The sequence below is a fragment of the Gallus gallus genome, chromosome 14 (genome assembly GCF_016699485.2).
Source record: "Gallus gallus isolate bGalGal1 chromosome 14, bGalGal1.mat.broiler.GRCg7b, whole genome shotgun sequence".
NCBI lineage: Eukaryota > Metazoa > Chordata > Aves > Galliformes > Phasianidae > Gallus > Gallus gallus.
This window is the reverse complement of record NC_052545.1, coordinates 6,727,320-6,748,439: the sequence shown is the minus strand read 5'-3', so window position 1 is coordinate 6,748,439 and position 21,120 is coordinate 6,727,320. Positions and strand designations below refer to the sequence as shown.

At 52.0% G+C, this 21,120-nt stretch overlaps 1 protein-coding gene across 2 annotated transcripts in view; it reads right to left on the bottom strand.

The window, feature by feature from the left end:
- Positions 1 to 3,951: 3,951 nt before the first annotated feature.
- Positions 3,952 to 21,120, bottom strand: part of PRKCB (protein kinase C beta) — a 78,072-nt gene continuing 60,903 nt past the window's right edge. The window contains exons 15-17 of one of the 2 annotated variants that reach the window (XM_015294481.3): positions 20,666 to 20,773; positions 16,552 to 16,692; positions 3,952 to 7,267 (exon numbers count right to left, since the gene is read on the bottom strand). In XM_015294481.3, the coding sequence (XP_015149967.1) occupies positions 7,115 to 7,267; positions 16,552 to 16,692; positions 20,666 to 20,773 (402 nt within the window). In that variant the 3' untranslated portion in view covers positions 3,952 to 7,114. Of the gene's footprint in view, positions 7,268 to 9,814; positions 11,093 to 16,551; positions 16,693 to 20,665; positions 20,774 to 21,120 lie in introns of those variants that run through there. The other variant, XM_015294480.4, reaches the window with a different exon arrangement.

Here is a 21,120-nt window from a genome sequence, read left to right as displayed (position 1 = left end):
TCAAACATTTTTGCAGCCAGTTGGATGAGCTTATGACTCATGCGACCTTTCAAAGAAGCCCTATAACATATCCACCTCTTCAATTAATAGTCTTTGAGGGGCTACGTGTGAGACAGGAGAACGCATGGTTTACCCCATAGTGTGTGCTTCCCAGCTCCCATTTGTACACACCTCTGTGTAAATACCAGTTACTTCCTTCCAAAATGCAAACAGAAAATGATGAAGGTTACCAAAAATGAAGTAGTGAGAAATTAAGAAATGTGAAAATTAAGAACCTTCCACAACCCTAAATCACCTCCTTTATGCATACTCATTAGGTGGGGCATTCCAATTACGACCTCAAGCTGTACTGTGAGGCTGCAACGGCTGTTGATCTGCTGCTCTGCCACGGGTCCTACGCTGTGTTTGCTGCCGCGCTGAGCGGGAAGGCTGCAGTACAGCTGTGCCCCCCCTGCACTTCCACCAGCAGGATAGGACGGTGGACATTGGCCTCTGAAGAGGAGGAGGAGGTGGGCCCTTGGGGAGCTTGCTCAGAAGCATCCACCCAAGCACTTGGTGGGTGCCACTCGGGGATGCTGCCTCAGCAGTGTGTCACACGTCACCCCCCACTGCCTGCAGCCCCGCAGCAGCGCCCTGCACAGCCCCCGTCCTGCATGCGGGCAGCTGCCCCGGGGTGGAGGCAGCAAAAAGATCTCACACCTACAGAGAAGGGGCTGCAAATTGCATTCCGAGTGGGGGATTTTGCAGCCTTAATTGTGTTATTTTAACATCGTGTGTGTAGGTGTGTGCAGGGTGCACATGTACCGTTTCCTAGGCTCTTAACAAAGCGAGCTCCAACAGAATCAAAGTCCACACCTTGAATTACTGTGGTCCCTGCTTGGGACCCCCCCTGCCAAGCCCTGCACCCTTCCAATCCTCACTGCACAGAGGAGCCAGGCCCAGGAGTGAGCCTGGAGCTCTGCCCCTTGCATCAACACTGGGGGACCTGGGGAATGCATAAGGGGCTGTGCGGCCAGGAAGGACCTGGGACCTTCCTGCCCTGGCACACAGCTCAGGCTCTGCAGGGCATTGCTGTGATGGCACAGCCTGGTCCCCTCCAGCTCCACTTCTGCCGCTCCCTGCAGCACACTGCTGCATCCATCAGCAGACACCTGCTCGTGGGCCTGCACCCTTATGAGCTGGGCAAAGCAGAAATAAACAACAGAATCCGGAGCCCGCTGCAAAGATTTGAGTTGTGCAGGAAGAAAACAAGCTGTCCTTGCAGACAAAAATGTCCTAAACCAAGATGTGTTTGGCTTTGTCCTTCCAAATCCAGTGATGAAAGCTCTGTTGCTTTTAAACTGGCAAAGTGACAGAAATAAGGTAGTCAGAAATAATCCCTCATTGGATTAGATTTCTTTCCTTGAAGGAAGAGAGATGCTGATCCGAGGCAAGCTGAGGTTGTTAGCAATGCAGCACGTTGCTGAGCTCCGACCTTGCCTTGCCTGCACCTTCCTGCTCCTGGGGCTCCAAGGGAATGGGGATGCAGACCCTTTGGCACATGGCTTCATCCTTCCCCTTCCTATAGTGGGTTCATCCTTCCTCCTCCCATGTGGATTATTTATATCTGCACATGCTTTGGGTGCAATCCCGTGCTAACAGGACCCGGTAATGAGGTTAACACAGCCCTACACTGCATGCAGTTGGATTCGGGGTGGTTCTCTGTGCTGTGGCACAGGCGAATGGTGCTCAGCTGCCACTGGCCACCCTGGACATGGGGGGAGACCTGAGATAAGGACCTTGTTGGGATGTATTCATGGTGCAGCAGCCCCCTGCCCACTGTCTGCAGTGCGGCCAGCTCACGCGGTGCCCGCCTGTGCAGCTGCCTACCAGCTCCGCAGCTCCCCGCTGGGCTTCCTACAGTTTGATAGCAATAAAAATAGCAGGGGAAAGAAACAGAAACCTGCTCTTATTAAGGCTGCCTATCATGGGAACATGCACAGGCTATGCAGGAGCGGCCACGCATGGGCAAACAAGAGGCGTGTGGACTATCTGGAGATGTGGGTGAATAGCCATCAGCTGCTGCATGCTGAAGGCCATGTTGCTTTGTCCACACCTCTGCTTTCCCATGCACTGCTGGCGTGCACCACAATTGCACCTGTTTTACCCTATTCTGATACACTGGGAGGACAAAACAAGCCTGGCATGGGGATGGGGATGACACGGGGCAGCAAACTCCATGCCAGTGCCCAGCGTTTCCAGCTGCTCCGTGCGGGTTCCAGGAGCAGTGTACAGGTCAGGTTCTTCCCATCACAGCAGCACCAAAGGGGACAGCCTGGCTGTAGCCCATGGAAGGGGATGAGGGAATCCCATTCCCAAGGTCACAGGGAGAGCAGCGTCGGTGTGGAGCTTGGTGCGCTGGGACGGGTGGGAGGGAGGAAGAGGATCAAAGGGATTCTGTAAGGCCACTGTAGCATACAAGTAACAAAGGAACAAATAGCTGTAGATTAAGAGATACTTTGAAGGCTGAGTCCAGCTGGACCATGCCGAGCCCCCATAGAAGATTTGCTGCTACTCCAACCCACCACAATTTAATTGATTTCATTTAAATTCTTTGAAGAAGAAGCGGATAACGAATAATGAGGCAAACAGGATTGTAATGCAAATGAAAGAGATGAAAGATGGCTTCAGGGAGACGGCTCTTGAAGGTCAACGTCTAACGCCGAGCTGCTGCTGGTCACTCATTCAAACACTAATGAGGCTGCGTTCCGCAGATGCCTTTGATGGATAGAGGAACGGGAGGCATTTGCCATGCTCGTGCTCAGCCTTTCTTCTCCCTGCTCTGAGTGAATAGCCTCCTGGCCCCGGTGGGGATGGTTTCACCTGGGCTGCCACAGCGACTGAGGTTTCTGCTGCCCACGTCACGCTGGGTAAGCAGACTTCTTAATCGGGTTTTTCCAGATACTCTGATGGAGACTCTAACTTCAGAATTAATTAACTTCACTATCAAAAGCTGAGTCATTTGTCACAATGGTTTTGTCATTAGCTCCCATAATTAAGGAAAGTGTCACAAAACCAAATGTTTCACTTGCAGAAGCCAGAACGACTGAAGCTCAGGAGTATTTCCGAAATGCAGGACATGGGCACACCTCTGCAGGCATTGCACCCAAAGGGGCCTGGCTGGACCTGCTGAGGTCATGCACCAGGGACACAGGAGAGAAGCTCAACCTTTGGCCACCCCATCCCCCTGCACTCACTCCATTGGTCTGTCCCCTTGCTTTGAGGCATTGTCTCTATTTCATCCAGGGCAGCCTCTGGTGGCCACGCATGCCTCCAAGGCCATACAGGCAGGGATGGCCAACAGAGCCCTGGTGACCCCCATCTATCCCTGCCTGCTCTCCTAGCTGCAGTCACACCTCAGCTTTGCCCTTGGGTTGGCTTTGGCATTGCCAGCCACACTGGGGTGTTCCTCTAACCAATCTCCACCTCAGATGTCAACCTTTATGTGTGTGCAGACAGCAAACCAGAATGAAGGAGCAAAGCCTGCTCAGGCCTCTTTCTGGGGAGCAGGGAGAGATGGGAACGTGGCACCTACATGCCCCAGCTGCCCCCTGAGCCCCTGCATGCTGTGATGCATGGAGAGGTGCTTGAAAGAGCACCTGCAGTACTGTTAACTAACTCACCTTAACTAGAAAATAGCTGAAGAGCCGAACAACCAACACTTTCCTTTCCTTGTGGTCTATGTACATCCCTACAGCTCCCGCTGTAGGCTTCCAGTCCTGGACCACACCCCTCTGCTTTTGGTGATGCTATCTGTACAGATCTGCATCTTTGTTATAGAGATGTTGTAAGGTTTCATCATCTGCTTGCTGGGGCCACTCCAGAGGGCAGCAGCCAGAGGCAGTTGCCCTGTGGGACCTTTCCCTATGCATGAACTGAGCCCTGCAGGCAAAGAAAGGCAACTGCACAAGGTTTCTTTAAAATTATATATTTTATTTTATGTTTTTCAAACATGCAGCAAATAGAATAAAGAGTATATGCCCATCTAAAAGGAGGTCTTTATGAGAATCCTTTGACAAACACACAGCAGGTAGTCTAGGATGTAGAAAAGTCATCAAATACTTGCAGGTGAAATCAAATTCACAAACACAAACTGTTCAACAATAAACTTTTTTTTTCCTCCTTGTTTTAATTGCCAGTTTGAACATGATCAGAAATAAACAGCTTGGATGACACTTCCCTGCATGGAGCAAGACGCTTGTTGCTGCTTTTGCTGTTTCAGGCTCCACAGGTACCTGAGACGGCAAAAGCAGAGGAGCTGCAGCACGTTGGGTTTGTACGGGTCAGCTCCACACTCCAGATACGACCCTGCAGCCTGGCACTCCGTGCTAGATATCATGGCTCTTCATTTGTTCCTGGGACCAGACTGGGGCCCAACACAGCCTTGCTGCTGCCTCTGCCTGTGAGCAGTCTCTGCTGCCCTGCTCCACATCACTTCCCCCTTCCCTTGTGTCCCCATGTCTCCATGAGCCCACAGCCCTCTGCTCCATCTGCAGCTGTGCTTTGGGATGGCCTGTGGGATGCAGCAGTGCAGGACAAGCAGCTGCAGCCCTTCGCCTTGCCTTACGTTAAATTTCCAGGTGACAGAACCATAGAACTACAGCACCGTTGGGTTGGAAGGGACTTTACAGCCCCAGCTGTGGGCTAGTTGCCCCCCACCAGCTCAGGCTGCACAGGTGCCCGGGGCACCCACAGCTCTCTGGGCAGAAGTGCCAGATCCTCACCACTCTGACACCACCCTAAGAACATGGCACACCAGATACATCTCATAGCCCTCTCATCCTGGCCCTGTGTAACCCTTTCCTATTCCACAGCAGTAGTGGGGAAGAGCAGCCAGTGGAGATTATTTTGTCTCTGCCCCACAGTGACCCCCCTCCAGGCAGTCCACACCCCACCCAGTGTCAGTGGCAGAGCATCTGATGCGTTTCAGCACCTCCTTAAGGCTCTTGGATGTGAGTCTCTTCCTGTAGTACTGCTTTCCCCATCCGGCACTAAAGATTAAATCATCAAATTATGGCAAGAGGTGAGTCAGCCACTGCCACTCTGCCCTTCCTTGGAGGAGTTCACACAGATCCCAGCATCTGTGCAGAGTAGATTCCATTTTACATTTCTGCACAGAAGAATCAGGTTATCTGGAAATAAACTTTGAGTTAAGGGCTCTGCACATAACGGAGTGGACAGTGTCAGCAATGCTTGCACCCTGCACCCTACCCTGGACACAGTGCTGAAGAAAAGCTGCTCCGTGCGGAAGTGAGGCCGCAGCAGGCACACAGCCCCACGTTGTGGGATCCCTCCCTCTGCAGCAGCTCTTATGGGGTCAGGCCCGCAGCACCACAGCATCCCTTGAGCAACTGCACCATGGGAGCATCCTCAGAGCTGAAGGTACAGAAATTAGAAACATTCACCATTGAAGGAATACTAATTCTGCAGCAACAGACTTGAAAGTTACTGTAACATACATGCTCTGAACATCAACTGTGGTCTGCAGAAGATAGTGAGATGTCTTCTGAGACATGTACTGGAGTTATGAGCACTCCCATCAGAAGCTACCTCTCACCGCCCTGGTCATAGCCTGATGCAAAGTTGCCCATAAGCTCCCTTGGACATCTGGCACAATTTGCAGTTTTGCTGTGTTTTGTTTGGTTTTCTTGAGCCCAGCTCAGCACCTGAATTCCAGACAGAGCTTACACACCCCAAAGTGTGCGGCAGGGCCAGGCTGGGCCATGCACAGCTCCAGCTTCCAGCAGCCTTTTCATTTCAGGAATCATTGGAAGAAAGAAATAATTGCAAACAGTAGAGTTGGATGTCTACAAAAGATCTACAAACCAGAATCTCCTTGATAGGATTCCTCGTGATTCATAAAATTCCACCCCCGCTTTTCCCCTGTATTCATGAAGCAATGTGTATTTACATTAGAATTGGTCGTGGTTTGAAAGAATATACATGCTTGGTTTGCAAACCGACCAAACTTGCGTGCACCAGGAGGGGAACGAGGCAGCACCACAGGAGATGTGTGTCTGCAGCACAGCAGTATCCTCTGGGCTGGGATTTTTGAAACGATACAGAAGGTCCTGGGTTACTGAACAAAATCCCCAGGAATTTTGCCTGAAATCTGGTAAGCCAAGATGCCTGCAAAGTTCATGATTTTGAGCCTTTAAGATAGTAGCAGAGGGTATAAAGTACAAAAGTTACCTTTATAAATAGCCCTCGGTACAGCCCCTTTGTAGTGGGCGTGTTTTCAGTTGGTAAACGGAGAATATAAATGTGTTTTGTTTTGGTAGAATATTAATATCCTTTACAGAGCTGTTAAATTTTGACAGTGTCTGTGAAAAAAAAAAATAGGAGAAAGATTTATGGGAGTGCTGACAGAGTATATCAAAACTGCAAACTGTTCCAGATGTTAAAAAAAAAAAATCCTACCTTTCACTTAGAAAAAGATTTACTCTGATTTACAAGAACAGGAATGGAATTCATTTTGTAGTCTTAATGCCTGAGTAAGAGGAGGGGATGTGGTGGAACGCACGCTTACAGCAGGCTGGGGAGGAAGACAGCCTCGGCGAGCCGGTGTGACCGCATGTACAAGGCATTGAGAGATGTCTACAAGCAGAGGTTTCCACACTGATCAAATGTATCCATGTCTCAAACAAAAGGCTCTTCTAAGACACGTTCACAGTCATTGCAAGCTTCAGCACAATGGTTTAAAATATCAACCATGCTTAGCATTCAATGGCAACAATTTGTGAATACCTAAGTTCACAGGAATTTCAGCATCTGATTTCGAAAATTACAAAGACCGTAGCAATTTGGTATATTTCTGTTTAAAAACTCTATTAGTCACCACCAACTACAGTTCCTAGGAGTATAACTGCTTGTTAACTCAAAATCCCGCGCGCTTCCAGCAAGGGCAACCAAGCTAGCGAGTGACACACACACACAGAGGCCTCCTACAACAAGCGCTCGTTGCGTGCCGGGGTGTGGATGTACGCACTGCTGATCCCGGAAGACTGGTGTGGTATTTACAGGGCGAGCTGGAGTTTGGGGCTGCGGGAGCAGGGAGGCAGCATCCGTGCCGTGCCTACACGTTAATGACAAATTCCGGGTTGGTGTAAGAGAAGCCAGCGAACTCATTCTGGTCCAAGTTCATGATGAAGAGTTTGTCGGTGGGCGTGAGCTCCACAGGCTGCCGGGTGAACTCTTTGTCGAAGTTGGAAGTGTCGCGTTTGTCCTTCTGTCAAACGGAAAGCACAGAGTTAAAGCGGGCAGCGCGGGCCGTGCTTCGCGCGGCCTTCGGCAAAGGCGCGAGTGGGAGCGGGGCGGCGGGCGCTGCGGGACGGATCAGCACCATGGACAGCGCCGCCGTTCGGCTCTCCGAATTCGCACCAAACCATCAGCTGTGAGCGGTCCTCGTGCTTGAAGCTCTATTTTCCACTATTATTATTATTATTATTATTTAGGTTACTCTATGATATGGTATTGATCGACACAGTGTTTTACTGATTTAATTTGAGGATGCCATTTGCTCCAGGGCTGTATATAAGAAATACATAAAAACCTCAAAGAACAAAAATTCCACATATGCAACCTTCTATCATTTTAATGTCACAAAAAAGAACAACTTTGCAGCTACATCTAGGCAATCAAACAAACAAAACCAAAAACCACCCAAAAGTTATTGTCTTAATTAACACTGATAACCTGCTATAAGAACTGTAGTCCCATTGGCAGGACTGTGCTGAGATACTTCGCAAGCCCTGCAGCCAGCACTCACCGGGCTGAACCACAGGTTCTGCAGGTACTATGCTTGGTGCCATACAGGAACCTGCAAAATACTTTTCTTTAGCCTCTCTGCCTTTGAGCACCAGGGTGCCAGCTCTGTTCATGGTGTCAGCTTGTGCCAAAGGCTCTGGAGAAGCATCACCATTGCACCTTCATTGTCACATCATGGCTGGGAAGGACCATGGGAGCTGCTTCCTGCCTCCCATCATAGCCATTCACCAGCTTTCCTAACTGATGGAATACACAGGCAATGAGCTGTGCCTTCACCACTGTTCCTCCTGGCCCAGCTGCCACAGCCAGAACATGGCAAATCACATGCCTGGAGCAAAACACAGCTGGAGAGCCTCTGGAGATGAATCCCACCTTGAGAGATAGCCCAGGACCACCATCTCCCTGTGAGGACAGTGCTCTGCAAGGGAAGAATCATGTAGGGACAGCTCCAGATCAGAAGGTAGAGAGAGCCAAGGATGTCCAAGAAGAGACAAGGTAGGAAGAAACACAGAGATGGAGCTCAAGGAGCAAAGATGAAGCTGGAGAAAAGCCAGGATGTGCATGTGAAATCTAGTTAGCCCTGAGCCCTGCTGTCACAGTCCTGGCTGGGTGCTTCCCTTTGGACAAGAGGCAGCTGGGAGGTACTGCAGCCCTACACTCCCCTCCCAGCACCACAGAAGAAGCAGAGGTGAATCCAGGGCACAGTGCAGAAGTGGGGAGGGGAAGACTTCAGATGCAGACAAAGAGGAAAGCAGCAGAAACACAGGAGTTGGACAGACCTGGGTAAAAGACAACTCCTGGAGGGATCAGAGTGGGACCAGCAATGGGCAGAGGGCTTTGCCCATTGGTACATGGTCTGTAGAGCTGGCAAGTGGCTACTGAGCCAACAAGCACTGAGATGATTCTGTGCTACCCAGCAGGAGAGTTGCAAAAGAGAATACAAAGTGCACACCTGGCTCCTGTGCACGGCAGTCCTTGGCCTTCCAGAGCAGTGCTGATGGTGCCAGGGCTGTATCCCTGCAGTGGGTGCCCAACCCAGGAGTCCTTGAGGTGAGTGGCTGCAGAAATGGCTGTGTAGTGCCAGGTCAGGGCTGGGCTGCCCCTGCCCTGCCTCCTCCTCACCCTGCTCTGGGGCCTTGGCACAGCCAGTGGTGCCCAGCTGCAGGCACAGCAAAGCAACTTCTGCTGACTTCTTACCTTGAGCTTTGTCCAAAATTGCTGGCAAGTTGGCTTCTGCCAAAGACGATGAACAGCCCGTGAGTGGCTGGGGATTGGCTGTGCAGAGCTGGCAAACAGGGACGAGGTGGAAGGGGAAGTTCACGGGCAGAAATGCCCCAGGAGGGGCTCACGGACTCCAGGAGGTACGGAGAGGCAGAGCAGGGCACGGACAGTGCCTGTCCCTGTCTCCATGCTCCCGCTGGAACCGGCTCCTGCTGCCGCCGTCCGGTGCTGTTTGGAAAGATCCCGCAGTGATTCCAACTGCAGCAATTGAGCAGAAGTGGGTTTCCAAAGACAGAAAGGAAATTCTGCACGCGTTCGGGAGGAGGGAGGATAGCAGGAGCCCCGTAATCCCTCTTTAGCTGAAACCGCCAATTGCTTTTAACAACTGCTCCTTTGAGAGCGAGCAGGCAGGGCGATGAGTCACCGGCACAGCGCACGCTGCCGCACTGAGATAGCCGCGGCCGCAGCTTCCAGAAATCCTCAGTGCTTTCCGCGATTGTCTCCGTTTGAGGCGTTCAAAGAGCCACCGAGCAGCAGCCCCCTCCGCCGCCCGCTGCCCCTCCTGCGGGGCTGCCAGGAGAAGCCCCTCTCCCTGTGCGCAGGGAAGGAGAGATCCCACCGGGCTCAGCCGCAGGGTGACGCGGTGCGGTCCCGGCTCATCCCTCCTGCACGGCGCTGCGCTGGGGCGGACGCTGAAAGCAATGGGCAGGAGCTGGGTGCTTCCACCCCAAGGCCAGGGCTGCTCAGGTGCAGTGCTTCCAGACAAATGCAGGTTTCTTTTACGGTATTTCTTACTTTCTTTTTTATTATTATCATTATTATTATCATCACCGGTATTGGAAAAAAAAAATAATAAATTGGCACATTACAACTTAAAGCAAATGGATACAAAGTGACAGCCCACCAACATCTGCAGAACAGTAAAAAAGGAAGCTGTGTGGCTGTTACTGTTTCAAGAGAAATTCATCCGTCCTGAAACTTTGTCTTTGATGCCAGAAACAAAACGGAGGCGATTTAAATACCCAGTGACATTTCTTTTTAACGTAGGGATATTGTTGGAAACATCTCTTTACAAGCTTCACAGCAGAATTCACAATACTGTTCAATGTTAAATAGCATCTCATTCGTGTTAATACTGTTTTTGACACATTTAAAGCGCAGGTAACAAACTCCATCAATTGCTTTGGCATTTGAAGGGAAAAAAAAAAAAAAAGTTTTGCTACGAGAACCAACATTGTGTGCTATTTACTAGGGTGACCATGGATTTGAAAGCATCTACAGCAGCTCTTTAAAAATGTCCTGCTTATAACCGGATACGTTTCATTCGATTAAAAAAATGCTAGTTGGAAACTGCACAATCAAGGAGAAATCTGTGCCGACGGCAGAGCTGCTTCCCCAGCAATCGACCACTGCCACCGAAGGCCCAGCAGGGAGAGCCAGCTCTGCCCCCAGCTGCCCCACAGCCCCAGCTGCCCCACAGCCCCCTCTACGGGGCTCTACGGGGAGATCCCGCGCTGGGTGAGGTCCGGTAGGGAACACTTCCTCACACTAAGATCGGAAGGCTGCGGATGGAACGTTCATGATCGTGTTAAAGGACTCGGAAGGGGAAGAGCAGGAATCAAAGCACGTGCTGAAGAGATTTCTCCGACTTGTCGTGGCCCACACCTGTCCGTTTTACCTGAGAGCCAATAAACCATTTCCATTTTCTACAGATAAAAATTGATAAAAACGTTGTTTTTACTTACTGCACATCACTTACACTTCAGGCATGCCCGAAATTATGTGAAGACACTTCTGGCTTTGAAATATGGTCACTCTAGTAGTACTACTAAAGAAAAACCATGAATGCAATGTCACCACAGCAGCAGTTGGGATTGGATGATGAAGATGAGATCTACACAGCTACTTAGCTCTTGGCTTCAGGTTTAAAAAACTCAGAGTTAAAAAAGGAAAATCCTTCGAATTCTGACTGGTCAATGTTCCTGATGACTTCCTGGTCAGGAGGTGTTAACACGGGTGGATGGCGAGTGAAAAACCGGTCGAAGTTTTCAGCATTGCGTCCACACTATGAGAGGGGAAGAAAAGAACGTATGGTGGGTGGAGAAACAAAGCAAACGGGATGCGGTGTGCAGCAACCCCTCCCAGCACACCTCGCAGAGCGGGTTATTTCAACGCAGCAATGGCAGAAAAGAAAAAGGTGCAGAACATGTATGAGCTTTGTTAGTCATCAGGTGACGTTATTGCATGAGATAGCCAGAGACAGGCAGGGACCGCTGGCTGCACCACGGCAAGGAATTGCAGGGAGCAATGAGATGGGAGTGCAATCACTTGCTGCTTTCCCCTTCCTGCACGCAGTCCTGCACCGCCTCGCACCGTGCCACACACACACGCAGTTTCTCTGCTGAAGACCATGATGGTTCCAGGTCTAACCAGGCACACAACCATGCTCAGGCCCTCCTCCTGCACAGGAAGCACCCTGTGCTGCCGAGATGCTTCTCCCTGCTCCTGCTTGAGGAGAAGGTTCCCACTGCCTGTACAGCCCCTCAGCTATGGCACTGCTGCCTGCAGGCTGCGCTGCTGGAGATGCCCACTCCTGCCCCATCCCTGCCCATGTCCAGCCTGGCGTGGTGCTGCCAACGTGGCACAGTGGACCCCTTGCAGCCAGCACCACCCTGGGCTGCCCCAGGGCCATTGCACAGCAGAAGCCAAGGACCTATCAGTGCATCTCCACCTGCAGCAATCAGGGAGGTCAGGAGCAGACGACGTGCCAGAGATTTTATTTAATTTCCTTAGCAATCACAACAAGGGTCCTGTAACTTCCTGTGCTACAATTATTTAATGTATTAATAATAGCGATAGCTATAAACAGGTGCAGCCCAGGTTCCTGCAGCAGCTACAAATTGCGCTCGGTTGCCACCCAGCACACGCGTGTCACATCCTGATGAGCTGCAGCTGATGACTGTGCTTTCTGGCTGCTGAACTCCCTCACACACAGTGCTGCCCTGGCCCTGCTCCCCAGCAGAGCTGCAAGAACGGCACCTCCCAGCCCTCACCTCTCTCCTCCCCTCCATCTCCCTATGGAGAACGCACGCTCCAAGTGCTGGGACGCTTCTCCTGGTATTTAACTTACATTTGCTGAGGAAACAGATTTACATTTTTAATAAACATCAGACTAAACATAATGAAATATTAAAGCAAATACATGTAAACTTCAACATCTCCCAGTGCCTGGCACTGCCAGAGAGGAGGCTTCAGGGCACGCAGCAGCAGCATCCTGCAGCTTCCGCTGCTGTGCTCTCTGGGCAGCCCTTACCACATTCCTACAGTGAGACACTTCTTATTCCCAGCTCTCTGGAAAAGGTCCAACAGGTGACAACAGAGTCCACTTAACCTCAGCTACAGCCACTTCCCTGCATTGCACTGCGCTCCCCCCTCACACACTCATGTCCCCAGTGCACTCCTGTGCAGCTCTGGCCCCGAGCACAGCTCCCATCTGCACTCCAGGACACACAGCCCAGCACAGTGCAGGATCCCTGCAAAGCTTTGGATGTCTGACAAGTCAGCATCAGCCCAGTGCCTTCCTGAAAGCCAGCGTCTTAACATCAAAATAGAAAATAAATTCCTCAAATTGAAGTTGCCGGCAGCACAAAGCCTGGGAGCGAACACGGGGAAACAAAGCGACGGGGGCTTTTCTAGGCCACGCTGTCACCAGCCTTCAGCTCGGTGATAAAGCACAGTGCGAGTGAGATTAGCACGGAGTCTGCAGTGCTGGAGGTTATCAGTGCGGGAACACGCGGCAGCGCGGGGTTCACCTGCTAATAAGCAGCTCACCTGCAGATCCTATCAACTGCCAATGCACTCTGAAGGCTTTGCAGCACTTTGACAGTGCAGAAAATACAGAGCTCCACGAAACATGGGGGAGACGTGGGGCAGCCCCCGTGCTGCAAGGCAAAGCACGACTTCACAGCATCAAACCCATTGGAATGACTCAAAAATGCATCCTTGGACAGCGCTGCCAGTTTTGGGATGGAGGGCACCAATATACTTCTAATACACAAATTGACAAACGGTGGTTTCCACCACAGTGCAATGAGGCAAGAATACACGGATGGGAAACTGTTGAATTTGCATCTGCCCATAGTGTTCCATGGATACAGAGGGCAGCAGCCCCATGGCCCCGACCACACAACATCTGCCAGCCCCAAAGAATCATATCATAGAATGGCTTAGGTTGGAAGGGACCTCAAGGATCATGAAGCTCCAACCCCTCACCGCAGGCAGGGCCACCAACCTCCACATCAAATACTACACCAGGCTGCCCAGGGCCCCATCCAACCTGGCCTTGAACATCTCCAGGGATGGGGCATCCACAACCTCTCTGGGCAGCTGTTCCAACACCTCACCACTCTCATAGTAAATAAAGAATTTCCTTGATATCCAACCTAAATCTTCCCTCCTTCAACTTATAACCATTTTCCCTTGTCCTGCTATTATCTACCCTTTCACAGCTCTTAAAATTAAGTTCCTCTTTAAAGGACAGAGACATGCGGTGTCAATCTTTACGTTTATCCAACACCACGTCATGAAAAACCGCCGTTAGCACTACATTAATGTACAGGCATCACTCCACCCTGAATGGAGAAAGGGGGAGGGTGGGAATTTATCTTACATAAATCCCCAACGTGTCCTGCCTAATATTTATAGCCAGCACCAAATGACTTTTTTTTCTAGCTGCAGAAATAAACCTGTCAGTTTCAAAGATAGCCTTTTTATTTTATCAGCTTCAGCTTGATTTCAAATAGAGACAAAAGGCACCATAAAATATTCTCCATTGATCCCTGAGATGCAGTCAAGAAGGCTGAGTGGGCTGTTGCCACGTCGCAGCCACTCTATGGATGTTCTCCTTTTTTGGGGTCCCAATCAGTAGTGCTGGGAGGAGACAGGGCAGGGCTGTGCCCATGCAGGCCAGGAGCAATTTCAGGGAGGGTGAGATTGGTTAATGATCCCAGCTCAGCGTGCTGTAAGCAAGGGCTTGGAGCAGCTGCTGAGGCGGTTTGCTGCTGTAGGGCTGGCTGCCATCCTCCCCCATTAACAGCAAGAAGACTCTTCCCAGTGCACTGAGGATACTGCTGAGTGACGGGGAAATCTCAGAGAGCCCTCAGAACCCGAGCTTTTACAAATCCAGGTCTGTAAATGGCAGCTCGCTATCAATTAATTCTGAGTAATTAGAGGAATAGTAATTTATGCTATTAAAATTATTAGATTAAAAGCCGTTTTTTGTAACCACCGTCCTGTTGTGAGCAACGCTGCGCTCTGCCATGGGATTTCAGTGCTTTCAGCATGAGGAGACTTCTCAAATCACCAGGCATTATGAAAAGTAAAGGAGTAATTAGGTTCCAAAAACAATAATTATCTCAATGAGAGATGGAGAGAGCAGGAGAGTGGAAGCACACTTCCCAGGGCAACTGCGGATCTGGGGACAGAATTGTTATGCAGAAGCCCAGCACAGGAGCAGCCAAGCACAGCCCCATGTCAGAACCGCCACGTTTCTGCACACCACAGACAGCTCAGGCCCCGATCTGTCTCGTTACCGTCTCTGTGATAAAGGTTAATCAAGCACAAAGCACGAAGCAGCGCATGAGCTCCTGGGGATTGATTTCCAGCTCAGGGCACAGGCTGCGTGCTGTCCTGCTGCAGGTTATGGTGCTGCAGCTCTGAGGGGGGAGCGGAGCCCACTGCAGGGTGTGCTCAGTGCTGCACAAGCAGCCAGAGGTCCCCGAGCAGCTCCTTTCCCACCCAAACGCATTCCAACATCACCCAAACCCCCATTTCCTCTTCTGTGCTGCTCTGATTGCGCTCACAGATGGCACGGAAGGAGCAGCGCTTTGCAGCACAGATGCATTGCTGTGAAATATCAGTTATCAGCAGTACCTGCCTTGGCTTAATCCTACCTAAATCCCGAACCAGCTGTGCTACCTTCCCATTAATCTCCCTGCTACCCAGCACTGCATTTCCCCTGCTGGCAGCCGGTACGTGTGCAATGACAGGCAGCAGCTTATGGGCCCCGTTCTGCGGGCCGTGATCAAAAGGATTTTTAAAGAAATAAGACATTTAAAACAGGACAAAATCTGCATATTTTAAAACATAAGAACAGTGAGAAAGCACTTTAGGCAGAATTAAATTGTTTTCAGCTGCGACAAGACAAACAAGCAGTAACACTGTGTCACAGCACGCAGAGAACAGCACTGCGGGGAAGGGGCAGGCGGCAGGGAGGGAGCACGGAGCTGAGAGCCAACAGCAGCTGCTGACCTCAGAAGCAGCTCCTGCACAGCAGGGAGTGCCCGGCACCCTGCAACCCGAGGTAGCAGCTTGGCCTCACTCTGCTCTCAGCTCTGCACCATTTGCACAAAGGCAGGGTCCCACCGTAAGCCAGAACATCATGAGGTGTGCACACAGCCCAACGCCTTCTGCACTGATGTGCTTTGGTAGCAGTCAATGCGTCTCCACGTTCTCCTGATGGGAACAGAGCAGCTGCACACGCTGTGAGCACTGCAGCAGAAGGCTCTGAGGTCAGCAGTACCCCAGCTCTGTGCAAAGGCATCACTACTCGGGGGCTGAGTTTGCAAACACATCTGTGACACTAAAATGCGCCGAGTGCCCTTACTCTGCTCAGTCAAACACAAAAACCACTTCTGGGCACCGAGATGTGGTCTAGGATGGATTAAGAGAGCCAGCAATGCCCCCACATCCATTGCTGGGGATACCCGTCAGTCTCAGTCCTGCCAATCAGAGTAAACTCTGGATTTGCTCTTTTTTGTGAAGCTTCAGTTCCCAGTAAGGGCACAGAGCCAACGGGCACGCAGGGGCTCTGCACCTCCTGCCTGTCCCTCGCAGCACTGATGGCCTCACCCATCCTGGCCCACAGCTCTGTACAAGTCGTGCCCCCACCTTGCTGACCCTGCTGGCAGCCCCTGCCCTACAGCAGCACACTCACTGCACACACAGCCCCACTGCTGAGCGCACCCAACACAGCAGCATGGTGCAGAACTGCAGCTCCGAGCTCTGCTCACACCCACGCCAGCTGCGGCCTTCCAGAGTTCACCTGGGAGAGAAGCTGCAGAGGGAAACACAGCTGCGGTGCCACCGGGGGCAGACGGTGCCGCGGAGCTGGATGGTAAAGTTTAGACTGAGGAAAAACGAGAGAGATCTGTGCAGCTAGAGAGAGAAAACAGGAAGGCTGAGCCCTGAGACAGCACACCGAGGCGCCCTGTGATGCAATTAAATCCAAGAGTGATGCCCGTGGTGCTGCTACCCCTGTAAGAGCAAGTCTGAGTGCCCAGCAGCAGCGGAGCGCTGCTCTCACCGCAGCGGTGCCAAACCTCAGGGTGACCCAAACAGATGCACAGGGGGTTCCTGCACGCCGTGTGGGGATGGGCAGCACCCGCACGAGTGCATGTGGGCACAGTGAGTGGGGCTGGGGACTGTGCAGTGGGAGGAAGGGGGAGCGCAGAGCGCAGCACTTACAGCTTTTGGCTTGAAGGGGGGCTGGATCTCCTTGCGCTCCAGCTTGTCCCAGTCGATGTAGCGGAAGAAGGCGTGCTCCTTGATGTCGCGTTCCCCCTCCGGGCCGCAGCCCAGCCGCTTGGCAGGGTGCTTGGTCATGAGCTGTGGGGAGAAAAAGCAGCAGCTGTCACATATGGAGTGCCACAAAGTGTCTCCAGGGCTGGCAGCGGGAGGTGACATCCCAACAATGCTGCAGTGCTCGGGATGCAGGCATGGGTTACCCTGTGCTGGGAGCCCGCACAGCAGTGCTGCCACTCCCTGCCAGCACCACTCCAACAGGGCTGCCCGGGTGCTGAGCACTCCGTTTTGCAGCATGGTTCATGGTTAAGGTCACCATCCATTCTGGGAGAACAATCTGCCCTCAAAAGCCTCCACCACCCCCGGGGGACCCCACCTCTCCACACCCAGGGCTGCACAGGTGGGGCCATGCTGTTAATGAAAGAGTCAATGAGGAGAAAAAGGTGCACATTATTCAATCAGAAAAGTGACAGGGGCTGTGGGAACCAAGGGCGGCTGTGCAAACATTCATGTCCTGGGGCATTGTTGGAGCTGTGTCAGGAGGCACAAGGAGAGTCCAGAGACTTATAAAGCACTGGAGGCACAGAGCACACCTAACAAATGGGAAGGAGGAGTGGAGCTGACAGCCACCCTGCTGGAAAATGAGGCTCAGTCCATGGCTGACCCACTGATGTCAGTTCTGTGAAACACAAGGAACTCATCCTCCCCCTGACAGGCTCTGGACAGCATCCTGACAGTTCAATCTGATCCTGCCTTGCTGTGCTGGAGCAGGAACATAAAAAGCCACCTGCGATTCAATAAGGTTTTCCTAAAGCAAAGCTCTGACAACAATGCGAGAGCCTGGAATGTGCTAATAAACTGATGGAGCGATTTGGCCGTCGTTGCAAATAGCTTAGTTTGCATTCAGCCAAAATGGAAAGAAGTCTGTCCTCCAGTCTTTGGTGCTGCATGCTGGTCCTGAAGCAGCATGGGGAGCAGCTCTGTGCCCACGGGCTCTGTGGGGCGGCGGGGCTGCGCCCAGCACTGTTCTGCTTTGCAGTTGCTCTATGCACAACCAATGCTCAGGTACCAACTGGCTGCTCCCAGCCAGAACCCCATTTCCTATCTGCTGCTCTGGGCTAGAAGTGGTTTCGTATACACACTGCCTGCTTCAGTGGAAGTGTTGGTGTTAAACCCACAGTTTCCTCCTTGCACCACCAATGCACACCGCAAGCAAAGTGGCTCAGCCTGATTAATGAACCACATGGGGATTTTCTACTTCATATACCTGCTGCAAAGCTGAGCAGAGCTGTACTATAGCACACGAATCCAATATTTTCGATACACGCACCCAGAAATTACATTTCCTTGTTTTCCTATTGTGCTTTTATGCATGTGAGCACGAAGGCACCATCTGTTATTGATATATAGGACCCATAAACATGCAGACTGATTCTCCTGGCTTACGTGGGGTAATCATTGAGCTTTGTTTGCATTAAACAGGAACAGATTGATTCAATCCCCATCCCTGAGACCCTCTGAGGCCCTGCAGGTGAGAAAGGAGGCTGATGGACACCTGTGATGGTGTTTGTGGCTGTGGCCCTGGGACCTGAGGGCTTTGCTCAGCTGCAGCTGTGATTTTCAACTCCCAAAGGCAGCAGGTGCTGTGTGCCATGGCTCAGCCTTACATCCGCCCGCTGCACACCACAGCTCACAGGGACACTGTGACACCCGGGTGGCTCTGCAGGCACTGAGTGCTTTGCTCAGGCAGTGCCAGCAGTGGGAATCCGCTCAGAATACACCTCCCTGCACACCTCAGGCAGCAAAACATGCCACGCTACGCCTCTGCTCCCGGCAGTCAGAGGGAGCATGTGCTTGCAGCAATCTGTGCACCTGGAAAGGGCTGCTTTGCTCAGACACAGTGAAACCCTCCATATGGAAAGGAGAAGGGCTGCTATCTATGCCAAGGCTCTGTGCACACAGACATGCTGCTCTGCGAGCTACAAGGGGAGCGGGTGTGATGGGAGCTGGCTGCTGTTACCATGCAGGGGTAGGTGCAAGGCCAAGTGGCTGCACCACCGGGACAGCAGCTCCTCAGACCAAACCTGAGCTGACAGCTGAGAAGGAAAATGCTCCATTTGATCTCCTAATTGGTGCTGCCTGCAGCTAGGGAGCTGTGTCCTGTCCTGCCGGGCAGACAAACACGTGCTCCTTGGTTCACACTGACACATAGCTCTCAGCATCAGACACTCTTCATCTCAGAGCTGTACAACACCACACCTGAACCAACAGTGAGTGGTGACCAGCTCCTGCATGGTGTGGGACTGCAGGAGCAGCAACATTCCTCTGCAATGGGAGAGTGTGGCAGGGGAACATCTGACCCTTCACATCTGCACAGAGAGACTCCTTGGGCTGCCTTGTCTCCGGGCTGACACAAGGCTGATTCTGCCCCTCCAAAAAACCCACCAGGTACCAACACATGCAACACCACTTCAGCGTGGTGAACTCAGGTGCATTTCTCTGTGTTTGAGGGGAAAGTGTAAATACTTTGTTTCCAGCTTAATGATGGCTCACGAATACTTTGGTGATGGCAAAGAGCTTCACGAGATTTGCACACTTCCCCACGGCGGTAGTTGCACACAGGGAACCACCGCGTGGCCCAAACCCAAGGATTGCAAAGCACCAAGCTTTCTGTGCATGGCTGAATTCCTTCCCATGCAGCTTCACATTTCCAGAAGTGAGAAAAGCCTTTGCAGCTACACGCAGCAGACATTCCAGTCACGGTTCCTTCTTGTCTCTTTCCAGCATTCAGATTGTGACTGGTGCCACGCAAAGCAAAGCAGACAGCGTGATCCGTCCCCGCTGCAGCCCTGCTCTCTCCCTCAGGCGCTGCAGGATGATCTCAGCATCACACAACATCCTCCCACCCTGCACAGCCACAGAGCCACGGGCTGTCCCCTCGTGCCCCAACCCCAATACCAGGAGGAATGAGAGAGGGTGAGGAAGCCTGAGGTAACTCTTTGGTCACTGCTGTGGTTCCTAAATTCAGGTGTGGGTTTTACTGCGTTCTGCTGGAGTTGACTGTGCAGTGCTCTTTATTCCTTGGGACTCAGAACACCTCCAGCAGCACCTCCCTGTGGAGAAGTGATGTCCCGTTTGTGGCACAGCTCCGAACTCTGGCAAAACCAGAGAGGGACTCTGAAATGCCATGGCAGCTCTGAACACAAGATGTGATGTTTGTAGATAGAAACACTATTTTGAGATATAGAACATTCAGATGTTTGAAGTATTAACTATTAAAAGCTAACATTTTTTGAATTCCTACACAAACATATTTATAGCCCTGCTTGACACTGGCTGGCTGAGATGAGGCTCAGTGCCAAGCACCAACCACGCGCACAGCACCAGGACTGAGGCACTGCTCTCCATCTCGTGCAAAGGGAACTCAGGGCACAGCCACGTCCTGCCCACACCTGGGGCATGGAGAGCTCAGAGCACTGCAGGTCAGGAGATCTGAGAACACAACAGCCCTCACACAAGGGAGATGCCCACCAATGCTGAACTTCAGCTCCAAGCGGGAGACTTGTCATACCTAAAGTCAGTATCTGCAGGATGGAGGCTTTGTGTCTGAACTTGGGAAAACTATAAATCACATTCACCTCATCTCTGATCAATGCAAAGCTGCATAGCCCTGCCCTGCTGCCAGCCAGCAGGCCCTGTGGGAAGATGCCCTCACGTTCCAAGTGCCATCCAAATATTACAGCTCTCTCCTCACCTTCGTCCCAGCAAGGAGAGGTGAGCCCTCACATCACAGAATCATAGAATCACTGAGGTTGGAAAAGACCTCTGGGATCCCCAAACCCAACCCCAGCCCGTCCCACCATGCCCACAGACCATGTCCCTCAGAGTCACATCTCCACAGTTCCTGAACATTTCCAGGGATGGTGACTCCACCACCCCCCTGGGCAGCCTGTGTCAATGCTGACCGCTCTTTCAGAAAATAACTATTCCTAATAGTGAGCCTGGTCATGCCAGGCAGAGCAGTTTGCTCCTTGCACACGCAGCATCCAGCCCTTACCCCTTTGCAGATCGCCACCGCCTCCTTGGACATGGACTTGGGGTAGGCCACGTTGTGCTCCATGATGGACTGGAAGAGCTCGTCTTCATCTTCTCCCTCAAAGGGAGCCTGGGGCAAAGCAAGCAGAGGTTCAGTGCCATTCATAACATTGCAAAATGGCTGGGTTGGAAGGGATCGCCCAGCCCTACCTCTGCCATGGGCTGGCTGCCCCCCTCCCCCAGCTCAGGCTGCCCAGGGCCCATCCATGACCTCGGGCACCTCCAGGGATGGGACATACACACTTCTCTGGGCAGTCCATGTCCATGTCCTGGAGGTCCCACTGCTCCTGCAATGTACAGCCAGGAGTGCAGCCCACATCCCCCTGTCACCTGTCCTCCGCCTCCCATCCCACAAAACACAGCTCCATCTCCCACACAGAGCAGAGCCCTGCTGCTTCCCAGCGACAAAACAAATTA